At 33.5% G+C, this 13,779-nt stretch overlaps 1 protein-coding gene across 1 annotated transcript; it reads right to left on the minus strand.

Annotated features, from left to right (window-relative positions):
* Positions 1 to 1,452: 1,452 nt before the first annotated feature.
* On the minus strand, positions 1,453 to 12,438 carry LOC137825322 (protein transport protein SEC31 homolog B). The gene is made up of 22 exons (XM_068630996.1): positions 11,784 to 12,438; positions 10,590 to 10,644; positions 10,350 to 10,472; positions 10,113 to 10,209; positions 9,987 to 10,023; positions 9,781 to 9,886; positions 9,641 to 9,698; positions 8,384 to 8,481; positions 8,128 to 8,247; positions 7,161 to 7,203; positions 6,805 to 6,926; positions 6,594 to 6,721; positions 5,932 to 6,487; positions 5,724 to 5,816; positions 4,913 to 5,098; positions 4,611 to 4,824; positions 3,842 to 3,939; positions 3,577 to 3,756; positions 2,879 to 3,001; positions 2,528 to 2,792; positions 2,134 to 2,372; positions 1,453 to 2,054 (listed from the first exon to the last, which is right to left on the minus strand). Exons 1-22 carry the CDS (start codon positions 12,098 to 12,100, stop codon positions 1,959 to 1,961), a joined length of 3,354 nt encoding a protein of 1,117 aa, XP_068487097.1. The 5' UTR covers positions 12,101 to 12,438; the 3' UTR covers positions 1,453 to 1,958.
* Positions 12,439 to 13,779: the final 1,341 nt, after the last annotated feature.

Below are 13,779 nucleotides of genomic sequence, written 5' to 3' on the forward strand. Positions count from 1 at the left end.
CAAAATTAAAATACTAACTTTTTAAATTAATTATATATTCATTAATTAGAATAAAATAATTATTAATATCAAATAATTATATATTTTCTAATATCATAAAAAAAACACAACATATATTACATATAAAATATAAAGAGAATCACTAACTAGCACGGCAACACCAACATCACCACACCACGACTATCAAGAAAATGACCAAACAAAACAATCATGCATAATCAATTATCATAAGAATGGATAATCGATTATTATGTTTTAAAAATTATGCACATAATCAATTATGTGGTAGATTTCTTAAGTATAATTGATTATGCACATGAGTAACCGATTATCCCCTTTTCCATAAACATGAAAACATCAGCTTCAAGCTCAATATCACCTTGCACCACCACTGACCTTACACATCTTAACGAACAAGCAATCTTCACACTCCAAAGTTGACCATGCACAGTTATAATGAACATTGAAAAACAATAAGACAATTCATTCTTTCTCCTTTCCCTTCATGTGAGCGAGGACACAAGAACAAGTCATCCTCTCTAATCCACACTCGCTTTTCTTTGCTCATCAACAGATGTAAACAAATTCGTCCAGTGAACAACCCGAATGCAAACAGAGCATGAAGGTTGTCAGAGAGACAATAATACATTTAAGTACAAAAGAACATAAAAGATACAAAGCAAACCAAATTGAAAAGAACACATAAGTAGAAAGCCCAAGAATAAAGATATTTATCATAAAGCACTAAAGAGACAAAGAACGAGAATTATAGAATAAATTATTAATTATTTGTAAGAATAACTTAACAATTTAACATTATTTACTCATTTTTTCTTTGCCACCATATTTTGGAAGACTTCGTTTTCCTATCCAACGAAACATTTTCAGACTCATTCTTCCTCCAACCACACAATTATTTCAATGACTAATTCTGGTGAGCCTTACAGCTAACACCCAATAATTTGGATAGAAAATTATTCAACACAAAAAATGACTAATTCTTGTGAGCCTTACACATTCAAAAAAATAATAATTGCAAATCAATTGTGGCAAAGGACTTTGAAAACAAATTTACCCAAAAATATACATAAAAATATGGTACAAATATTCTGTCTGATCAAGAGAATGGGAAGACTGAGAGGATAGATACATGAAGAATTGAGAAATAGACAGTGGTTTGAATCACAAAACGTATGAAAAAAAAAAAAAAAAAATAAGAAAAAAACTTTCCACATGGGCATGTAAACACAAACATATTATTAACCATAAGGAAATAGTAATAAATATTTTTTAATAATTTTTTATGAATATACTGATAAATTCTTTTACTCTTTTAATTATAATAAAATAATTTTAATGTTGATAAATAATAATAAATAAAATAAATTTTCTCTACATACGATGCAGCATTGGAAAACGAGTAGAAAGCAGTGGGACTGAATGACAATAGGATAAATTAAATGATGGATGATTAAATAAACATGATGCTACATTATTCACCTGTTTGACGATCAAATCAATACTTATATGGCTAGAGTGATACAAAATATTTCTTTAAAAAGAAAAAGAAAAAGAGAAAACATGGATCTAAAACTGAAGCTTGGAGCGTCAACACGGTACCAGAAGGGTCAGAGGAAAAAACCATCTGGAAGTTTAGGTCAAACAAACAGACAAAACACTGTTCTCCATATTACAAATATCGATTGAAAAACAATCTGACTAAATTTTCTGATCATTTCCTGAAAACTATCTTCAGTAACAGCTTTTTAATAACAGTCGATGTGAAAGCTGCAGACACAGCAAGAAATTGTAGAAGCATATAGAATCAAAACCCTGCACCTGAAATCTAGTGATGGCAGTAGTCTGTGTACATGGATGAGAGGATCAGCAATCACTGCTGCAAGACGCTAATCACACGAAAATTTTCCAAAATCAGCAAAATGAAATCTGTAACTTGTTTAACTTAGTCTCACGCTCTGCCTTGTCTTGATCATCCGCTTCAGTGAACCTAACCAGGACTGGCATTCATCCCACTCGGTAGTAGTAAGAAGAACCTGCAACACAAGTAAAAGAGCTACAGAATGTAAAAGGAGCCAAATACAATAATTTACACTTGCGAAATGCAATTGATACCTGAATTTGTAGGGCAGAACCGAAATCACCATTGTCTAATGACTGACAAAGCTGAAGGAGCTTATCAGAAGCATTTTTGGATATATCTCCACTATTCAACTTGGCAAACAACCCACCAAGTCTCTTTGAGTTGTCTTCTATCTCCCGCTTCTTTGCTGGGTTTGCACGGGAACCTCCCAGGGCATCTGATGTCTCGTTGAAGAGTCTTGTCAATGTTGTGACAATAGGCATTTGATGCCCTGACATAGTCAAACCAAGCAAATAATGCAACAAAGATGATGAGTGAAAAAGTAGAATTTGAGATGTTTGGTGACACAATTGTAAAATAAACACAGGAAAGTTCAGGTTTAATTTAGTCAATGTAAAATTCCCGGATACCACAGAAAAATATTACCAGGTACTTTTGAAGTATCAGCAGTCTGTAGAGTAGGAGGTGGAGCTGGTGGTGCAGCAGCTGGTTGCACAGGTTGCACTTGAGGGGGACTGGGTGGTTGTATTGATCCCGCTCCAGGTCTTTGGACACCACCAGAACTGGAGACTGGCATGAATCCCATTTGATTTGGGGTAGGGGCCGCAACTTGTGACAGGTTGTGGCCATGACCTAAGCCCACTTGTGATGTAGCAGAGGGTGTAGGCTGGTAAGGTGGATTGGTGGCTGTCTGAAATAGAGAAAGTATCTGTTTAATCCACAAGTAGCTTCAAGCACTTGATAATATCAAAATTGAAATTAAAAAGGTTGACTGACATTATACAACTGAGAACCCAATGTGGGCTGCTGATATTTTTCCACATTTCTAAGCACGGGAGGAGTTTGAGGATCAAAAGTTCTCAAAGGAGGTGGTGCAACAGCAGTATTTGAGAAATTCAGCTACAAGAAATATTTAGATTTAAGAAAGCAACAACGGAAAAAGTATAATTAACTAACTATTTGAAATTTGGCAGGAATATAACATTAAATCTTATATTAGAATTTGCTACTAAAACACACTAAACCAAGATTCAAGATTACACAAGAGTGACGGAGCATGAATTTCCCTCATTGCACCATCTAATGATAATAAAACTAAATAAGAACGTTCCAAATCAAATATTATCGACTATGTGTCATAGCAGAGGTTTACATTTCAAACATTCTTCTGGTATCTCAAAGAACTAGTTGCCACTGCTTGAATTTGAAATTACATTCTAAAACAACTTTTCTGCCATGTCTCCAAAATCAACTATTTGAAGTCAAAACTCACACTAAGTGCATGTTTGGCTCAACTAATTTAAAAGTGAAATGCAGTCTTTAAAAGAGACTTGAAGAAAATATTTACTCCCCCCAAAAAAACTATAGATTATGCATATATTTGGATTAAAAATCAAGTAGCTTTATTCTATAAACATTATCCACAAACACTACAACAGCTCTTTCTTAAGATGTAACATGATATGATAGCATACCTGGGGAGTTTGTGCAACTTGAGCAGTCTGCGGTGGAACAAACAAATTAGGCTGTTGAGGTTGCTGGGGTGGAGTAGGAGCACCATAACCTCTTCCATATCTAGGATCAAATGGCTGTTGATAGCTTTCAGGATATTGAATTCCAGAAACACCATGCTGCACTTGAGTGGATACTGACTCCTAAATGACCATTTGGCATAATTTCAAATCATAGAAAAACAGTACTTTAAGCACCAAAAGCCAAAGAACAAAGTTAAATAATCACCTGATAATAATTTCTATTATAGTTGGAATTATCAGCACCGTAATAGGACCCACCATGTGCTTGAGTATTTTCAAAAGCAGCGGTTTTGAACTCTTTCTCTGCAACCAAATAACCATTTGAAAAGGAAACAAAAAAAGGTGAAGAAAAGACAAGTACAGAGAAAGCTTCAAAATTAGAAAAAAATAGAAACACAAGAAGCTGAATTTTGTTCATAGGTCTCTTCAATCAAGAACCCTTGATTGATAACAAAACAATTATGGTGTTCCACCTTTGATGAACATTAACTTAACTGAAATGCAGCTCTACTACATGACGAAAGTGATTTGACAGAGGCTTTTTTTTAAGTAGAATAATGATAGAAATGACATTTATAAAAAAGAAACTTTTGGTAAAACCATTGAATTTATAAACAATTAAACACTCCATTGTTCACTAAGAAAGTTCAGAGAGTGGCAGATAAGTAACCACATGACGGATCAAGTCTTCCTAAAACAGGAAATATTTTTTTATCACGAACTCTTCTTTCAGTTGCTAGCAATATCACCCCACTTGTTCCCCCAAAAGCACACGGTAAATTTGGTTGGAAGTATAAAATCACATCATACTATATTAGCAAAACATAGAACTATTCTATGATAAGTTTATTCATAACAAAACTATAACGATATCACTGTTCTAGTAAAAAAGAAAGAATTCATCAAGCCAAATTTGCATGCAAAATGTCACTTGCTAACAATCAGCATCTCTTTGTGTCCAAGAATTTTTTTACCAGGTTCTGTAGAAAGTGCAATTCGATCTTTTAAAATCGTAAGTTCAGGCGACAGTTCTTCAGAACCCAAAAGTTTTAAATACTCCATCGCTGTAGTCAATAGCCCTTGACTAGCTAAAATTTCAGCATATTTCTCAACAAGCTTGCACAGAGAAGCACTAAACCGCTTCTGCCCAGTTGCCAAGGCAAGAACAATAGTCTTTTCCATTAAATCCTAACAATATATAATTTTGTCAATTCACAAGTTGTAATAATGTTAAGTGGGAATTTTGCAACAGTGACAACAAAAGTATTGACCTTACCTGAAGAAGGTCAACATAAGATTTCCCCTCGTACTCATTAGACAGGCACCTTGACCAAATTTCAACAGTTTTATCAATATTCCCAGCACATATATAACACAGGGTTGCAGCTAATGTATTGCCAGCCCCCATTAGCTTTGAAGCAAGTGTGTCACAAAGCATGGTCCATTCATCTCTCTGAGCAAACTGTTAATATTTGATAACATGAATAATATGAGTGAAATACATAGTAACTCAATCATAAAAATTAATGGCTAATATGGAGTTTTTCTAATTTGTACTACAAGAGAAATTTTGGTCTCAACTTGATCCACTCATAATATGACTGCTAGTAGCAACAATACAAAGACATTATAGTTAAAAGACGAAGCCAGAAGGGGAATTGATGCAGGCTTTCAAAATTCAGCAATTCTAAAGATAGCAAAATGTTAACAAGAAACAATAAACTATTAAAGGAAACCAGGGTACATTGAGAAAGAAGAGCAAATGAGTGTGAAATGCTGGTAAAACTTCATTAGGTAACTCCAAATTCGTTTATTAAGTTAAAATGACAGGAATACTAAAAGAGATGAATGTTAGTAACTATCTCAAACAATCTCTTTCTAACACTATTATTTGCTGTAAATTGAAAATCTCAAACATTTAATGAGTCTCTATTCTCTCTGCTTATCAAGAAGTAGGACTAGCTAAAATTTGCAGTTTCCAATCAATAGAAATGAGTGTATGCTAGAATTCCTCACATTAAAATGATTTCAGCACTTCAAACTCTAACCAAAAAATTTGACTGGCAGCAAGGACCGATGAGACTTACACTACAAAGAAGAGCAAGGGTTTCTTTCCAGAATTTCAGGGGCCTAGTGTTCACTAAGCTCAGTAGATCATTGCTCACCATTGCTGATACAATCTGAAAATGGTAATAACCCACAAACACACAAGATCAATAAAAACCAAAATATCAGCTAGGTATTGAATAGAATTTGTTTGATGCTGACAGTTTATATGATGTTATCATTAGCTACCTTCAAGTATGGTGATCGGACCATTTTAAGGTATTGATCACGAGTACTTTCCCACAAGGAAGCATTCCCAACATGTGCAATGACTAATGCATCTGCCCACTTATTTGCAGAAATACATTGCAAAACTGCCCCCTTGTAGTCCCCAACAACTAAAGCATGCTGAACACTGTCATCAAATGAAGGGTCACTGCTCTCCTCCATTTCTGCATCATCTTGAATTTTCTCAGAACCATTGGCATTTTCAGCAATATCAAAGTTGCCAACAGACGAAGATAAAGGAGTATCGGCTTTAGGACTGGGAAGATTGTTAAAGAAATCCTCTCCGTTATCAGTAGAGAAATTACTGGTTTCATTAGTAGCCACATGTCCAGTATTGTCAACAGTTGTGTCCTCCAGTCCAAGTGCATTTACTTCTTGGGAAAGTTCATCATTAATTGTGTCTTTTGCTTCACTAGGTACATTGAAACCAAGATGTGAGAGGAGTTTTGTCCGTGCAGTCCCATCATCTTCAAACATAACTTTTAAAAAGCCCCATGTTTCCCTTTCCTCCTCAGATCTATAACATCAAAAACTTATCAGCATTGTTCAAAAGGTCAAGAGTAAGGTTAGACATCAAAAAGAAAGATCATGAGATAATATTGCACTTAGTAAATAGAACTCACTCTGATTCCTGTGATTTTTTATCACATAAAACCCTCAACAAAGACCTTTCACCATTCTGTATGGCAGCTTCAAATTCAGAAGACCGACTCACTAGACCATTTTCAGTGACCAAATTATGCACATAAACCTAGAAAATCAGATGTAAAATGAATTCACCTAAAAGTTTTAAAAAATTTCCAAACAAATGTGATTTTAGCACCAAAACCTTACCTCAGAAGCACCAGCAGGAGAACCTGTCGATGATGCCCTGGGATGAAATGACACTAGTTTGCCTCCAAAACCAAAAGACACACCGGCAGGACGCTTGTACCATTTTGGTGCTCTCAATGGTACTGCACAGAAAGGAAATTTCAGGAAAAGATTCAAAAAAGTTGATACCAAGGTGATCACAGGAATATAAAGTCTAGCCCAACCCTCCACAACACAAAACGAACACAGATACACCCACAATATGCTTATGAAGAAAAGCAGCATATAGTTTTGAGTATGTCACATACAGTTGATATATGAAAAATTATAATAGCTAGCTTGAATTATTCCATACAAGTAAAGAAAAAATGTGTCACCTGCACCAAAATCATTTTCCCCAGCACCACTTTGACGGCAACCCTGTACACAATTACAAATATTACCATAAATAATATGGTCAATACAGAGATCTACAGTAAGAGAATCTGGAATGCAAATTATTCCTATACCAAAAGGAAATTAGAAATTGGCAAAACAAATTTAAATTTGCTAGCAGTTTTATCCTTTACCTTCTTGTCTAATTTGACTTAAAAAGGAAAAATTAAATATAAGTCTAATTCCATGCAAAATGGTTATGAATAACCAATTAAGCCAAGTCTATAAAGCAAAACAGGTTTTACAAAAGGTCCAATTCAATGTCAAAAGTTGATTATAGGAAAATGCTCACCTGCTTGAAGAATGATTTAATGAAAATAAGATCATGGGGAAAAGCTACATGAGAAAAAAAAAAAGCGTTTTCCACAATGCATTCTATAATTGACAACCAGTGTCATGTTTATGAATTCAACAAAACATACTTATTATGAGTTACAACGTATTTGATTTGATAAAGAATGAGATGAACATAATGAAAAAAGACAGTAAGTTATGTAGAAAAACAAGATGAATAATGAAGAACATTGTGAATATGGTTATATTATATTATATCAAATTTTGTAAACTTTGTATTTGTAGAGTAAAATATTAATTCATAAACCATATAAAAATTTGCATTTACATGTGATATAGTAAAATATTAATTCATCATACAATTTACACCACTCCTTCATGCTGGCACAATAACTATGATATACTGTATTTATGACCAATATAAATATTGTGAATAAAATTTAGGCATAACTAATCTATGATTTCCTTATCCATGTCACTTTGTTATATCTGTCCAATTTACCTACCCCACAAATGAATTCTTTCTACTTTAAAGCAGACTTCCACATATACTTGCTAAACAAAATCAAGTGAAGATTCACCAAAACAAAAATAAACCACCAAAATCATTTGTACCTTAATATTATATATGCCAATTTTTCCATCAAAGGAAGATGCTGATATTATTCCAGGTATCTTGGGATACCAATGCACATCAAAATTCCAGTTGGTCCCAGCTGGCAATTCATAGGCTATCTGTACCACCACACCCAAAAAAGAAAAACCGTCACCACTGAGCAAAAGTTCTATAAATGTAAAGATCGATGCAATAAAGAAGCTCTGAAGTTCATCAAACAAAATATGAGATGGGTAAAAAAATGTCAAACACTACCTCTCCAGAAATCATGTCCCAGCATATAGTTCGGCTATCTTTACCACAGGTAAGCAAATAAGAGCTATCATTGGGACACCACGACATTGCAATCACACCTAACATGGGATATTTGGTCAACAAAACCAAATCAGATAAACTAAGAAAACAGTGAATGAGACTTTAACTTCATAATAAAACTACATGGACTAATAAAAATTAAGATTTTGTAGAAAGCCTATAAATGACAAATCACAACCTCACATCCATCTGCTAAAAAATTCAACAGGAATTATTGACAATCTTACAATACATTAGATTGGGTTCAAAAGCAAGAGCCAGAAAACACAGTTTTAATAAAAGAAGAGCACAGTATAGATATCAAAAAATATAAGTAAAAAAAAATGTATCACTAACCCATACAAGATGCCTACCAGGTTGTTAGCTCAATTGCCAAAATGAAAGTAAAACCGGGCTACCATCTAGTTTTTGGAGGGATTTAATAAGTATAGACTTTATTATACGTTTTTAGGTAAATTGCCAGGCATATTTGGCAACATTGGCTCTATACTATTCACTATATAATAGAAGAAAATCAACCATACAAATGTACATGATTGGATACCAGTCCAAGCGTATTAGTGAAGTGTCCTTGCAGTGTTTCCAAACAAGGAATAAAAAAGGCAAAATAGGAAGCAAGGGCACTTCCAAATAGGCATCATATTCATGCCTAACATTACCAGCATGAAATTTCAAGCATACACCAGCTTATATCTTGGAATTTTTCCACTTTATTTTTCTGAATTTTTACTTTCAGACAAATAAAAGTGGAAATACTATATAATTAAATAAACAATAGTATTTTAATCACTCATGGAAAAAAATATTAATTCTCTTTCAATTTAAGCTTTTGTGCTTTTCAACTGATACTAATACTAGTTCCATAGATTGTACCATAACCGAGACAAGTCATGTCCCAAAGTTTCTAAAAATTGCCATTATGTCAAAGTTCTGCCCATATGGTATCCATATCTCCAGCCATATCAAAGCTTCCTAGCACTACGCCACCCTCCCTCCTCTCTATGTATAATTCACACAAATTTATATAAATAAGAGAAGAAGAAGAAGATCTAGCTAAAAGTTCAATCATCTACCCTGGCCTGATTCACAGTTAACAGTACTTGCTCACTTGCTTTACATGCTTTTTTCTTTTAACTAAAAGATCAGTGAGGAAGGGAATTAAGAAAAGCATATACACAAATTAACAGGTGCCATTACCTCTAGTGTGTCCCACAAACTCCTTTATTGGTGAAATTATATTCCTCATATCCCAAAGCTGGATCAACATGCTCATATAAGGTCAATGAATACAACCCTTGAAATAAAAAGACATATAATCTGCAGTAAGTATACTGTACCCTCAAAGCAGGAGAGCCATCTTCATCTGATGCAACGACAAGTTGTGTGGCAACATCAGGATTCCACTGCAAAACAGAACACCTCCTTCTAACAGAATCTGCAAAGCTGCCAGTTCACAGATGATACATAAGGTTATATTATTTTGGATGTATAGAATACCAAACTTCTTCCTAAACGAAAGGCAAAAGATGAGCAACCGGGTTACCTTATCACTGGCTTTTGCTTCTTCAGGTCCCAGACCACTAGAAAAATAAAACCAAAATATATATAGTATTCCACCAAACATAAACTAAGAACAGAATATAAAGAGTAGATCAAATTCATGCATCACCTGTGGTCCCATTATATGAAGTAGATGCCAATATGTGCTGGACTTTACTGTTCCAAGATAAGAATGAAATTTCTCCCTGGGAAGCAGAGCCAGTACTCTGCACCATTATCATATACACTAAATGTGTGAAATTTATTAAATTAAAAAGACAAATATCTGAAGATTACAACCATTTAATCCGTCAGAGCAGGGGCAAATGTATGTAACATGCACACTCTCAAGGGAATAATCTCGAACCTTTAGTGATGGAAAAAGATTAGGTTCGGAAGTATTGGTCAAATCCCATATGCAAATTTCACCATCCTCGGCCCCAGATGCAAGAAGATTTGGTGCAATGACATTAAACTCAAGACCACGAACCTGAAACATAAAATTATCCAGTATATGATTTTAAATTAAGCAAACTATAAACATAGTCAAGAACAATGAACAATTAAAACTTATCAGGTTGGCTTATAAAAGCAAAGCAGAACTTACTGGTCCTTTATGCCTGTCAAGGTGTCCAACACGAGGACTTTGATTTGACTTCGAGCTGAGAAAAGTTGACAGAATAAATAAATAAACTCATTGGATGAACAGAGTAAAAATAGTAGATGAAACCAAAATCATAACTTGAATGAATTAAGCAATGAATCAAAATATTCAAAATTACAAAATATGTTATCAGTGATGCACAGTTTGTCTACTTCAACATAAATTATTGCCTTTCTCTATTTTCGTGACAACCACTCAATAGTGTTATAATTTGAAGAGAACTTGATTTTGAGCTAGCATAGCACGATCTAAGTGATTGCCAATATAAGATCAATATTTACTTGCATCGACAGACAAGGCATCCATCTATAATTACTCAGCTTGAAAATTTTGAAAGGCAAAGATGCCTTAAAATTGAGGGAAACACGTCAACATTGCATTTACATGAAAATACTTGAATAATTCTGCACAAAGGATGTAAAATTCAGGAATTAATTGGTCATCAGAATTAATATATTTTTGGGAAACCTTCACGTCCTATTCTTCCACAGAGAAACCACTACACCCACTCGCCAGGAGAGTGAAGGAACAGAAACACAAAACTCTACAATTCTAACACTTCCAAAATATAATGAGCAGCATTATAAGCACTTAAATTATCTATAACAAAAGGTTTGGAGAGCTCTTTCCACCTAATGCATCTTTTTATTTGATGCTTTAGGAGGATACCTTACCTCCCTGCTTGTTCGCTATGATCTTCCGGAAGGAATCTTTTTTCTTTCTTCATTAAGTAGAAGACAAAAGGGGATGCAAATAGTACAGAACAGCGATATGATGCATTCATAAATTACTATTTGAACTCAATAATCTTTAAGCACCAAATGAAAATGGTAGCTGTACTATACCAAAAAGTGATAATTATAATAATAAAAATGAAAATTATCATTCATAATGAGAAAACAGCAATTCGAAATTGAATATTAATTTTACTTGCATCAAAATTGTATTATCCAATGAAAAAACTCCAGTGTTCCATCCCCTGATCACTGGTGTTGAATTGTTACTCCAATTCACGCATTAAAAAACTACTCAGCCAGTGATAGGAGGCCACCTAACCCTAGAAACTTCAATGTCCACAAACAGATATCACGCCCAATATCAAAACAAAAGCAACATGTGACAGAAAGGTTCAATTACCGGATCAGAGTGAGAGGATTCCAGATGTCAATGTGACCATCCACCAACCCGCCAGCAACGAGGCCAAGAGCGAATTCTTCGGAGCCGGAACCGTTCTTTCCCCACGTTAGACGGTTGAAGCGGTCGGTGCTCGGGCACTCGGCGACGAGTGGCAGTTCCGAATCGTCAGACTGAAAATCAAGCTTGAATATCTCAAGATTTGCGGAGGAGCTAAAGGACAGATCAACGGCGCCAGCCATGGTCCCGGCAGCCAGGTACGGCGCGTCGGGCGCCAGCGCTACCGACGCCGATCGATTCACCCCTTTTATGCACGCCATTCGATCTCCGAAAACCTAATTGCAGTGAAAACACGAAATTGAAATCACGAATCAGAAATTTCAGAGTGCGGGTGGAGAGCGGTAATAGATCTAGGAATTGTGAATGTTTGGATCTGATCTACGGAATGCGAGAGTGAGAAGAACCACTCTCTCTTTCTCTCTCCGTTGTGCTTGTTCCTCCTTTTTTCCTCTCTCACCGTTTTTTCTACAAATTTTATTTTGCGTTGTCAAAACTCGTTGTTTCAAGTTTATAGATACACTACCTGTGTGACACACTTTGGGCTTTCTAAGGGTGCTCTTGTCTCTAACTTACAACCGTTTATACCAGGTCTTGGAATGGTGTACGAGAACACGCCGCACTGGATTATTATTTCTTACCACGTACAACAAGAATCTGTGGCATCACCAATTAGGGATTGACACGTGTCGTATTTGTGAAGCAATTTATGGTGCATTTTAGCCACTGTGATGAAACTACGTGAGATTGAAATCCTCTAATCCACTCTCATCTTATAATTACTTCTACTCCCTTCCCTTCTCCTCAATCTTAATTAAATTTATCTTGGTTAAATTAAAAAAACTCATTTTATGTTTTTTTTTATATATTAACTAAAATTTAATATGGTATATTAAATATCCTTCACTATTACCCTAAAGTTAAGTAGTGTAAAGAAAATGAGTTATTTATATATTCAATAGAATTTTATTATATAAATTATATAAATTTTGTTTTTTTCTTTTTAATTTTTTGAATAAATTGTATATGTGTATTTTTTTTGTTAAATGATTTGTATATGCTTCTATTACGTAGGTTACGTTTTTCTTATAAATTTACTTTCAAATTAAAGATAAAATAAAAACTTGAAAAAGTGTTTAGTTTTATTTTAAAATTTTAAAATCAATTTAAATTATTTATTTGGTAAAGAGATTTAAATAATTTTAAACTAATTACACAACTGAATAAAAAATTATGTAAACAATTTATTCATTTAATTTGGAGTTGAAAATTCTTTTAGAAAAAGGGAGTAAAATTTCACTTATTTGTTATTAAATTGAGAAAAAATTTAAAAATTATTAAAATTGGTAAGTTATGTGACAGTGAAATACAACTTCAATTAAAATCTAATTACACTTAAAATCGTATCAACATGACTTCAATATATTTAAAATGTGAATCATCTTAGTGAAATTATATTTCAACTAAAATTATATCACTTGACACAATTTATCTATTTCGATAATTTATTTATTTTGATAACTTTTAAAAAATTTACTATTTTGATAAGTTAAAATAATTAACTTATGAAACATCTTATAAATTGAGTTGATTTGAGAATTTCAAATTATGTCATCTTTAATTTATAAATTAATAAATTATAGATATGTTTGAGATAATTAATATAAAATTTATACAATTATTTTTTAAATCAATTTTATGAAATTAAATTAGAGTACAAATCTAAATTACAATATTATAATTTTTTAAAATTATTATCGAATTTATTGTATTGTCTTATTAAAGACATGGTTTAAAGATGTGAAGGGATCTGTTATAAACTGTTTTATTTGCGATAACATTGAAGAATGTAGTTTTTTAGTATTAAACTTTTTTCGAAGTTTAATTTATAAGATTACAGTGCTATATTTTATTTCATGTAATGGCTAAGTAAAATCATTAA

The sequence above is a fragment of the Phaseolus vulgaris genome, chromosome 11 (assembly GCF_000499845.2).
Source record: "Phaseolus vulgaris cultivar G19833 chromosome 11, P. vulgaris v2.0, whole genome shotgun sequence".
NCBI classification, from domain to species: domain Eukaryota; kingdom Viridiplantae; phylum Streptophyta; class Magnoliopsida; order Fabales; family Fabaceae; genus Phaseolus; species Phaseolus vulgaris.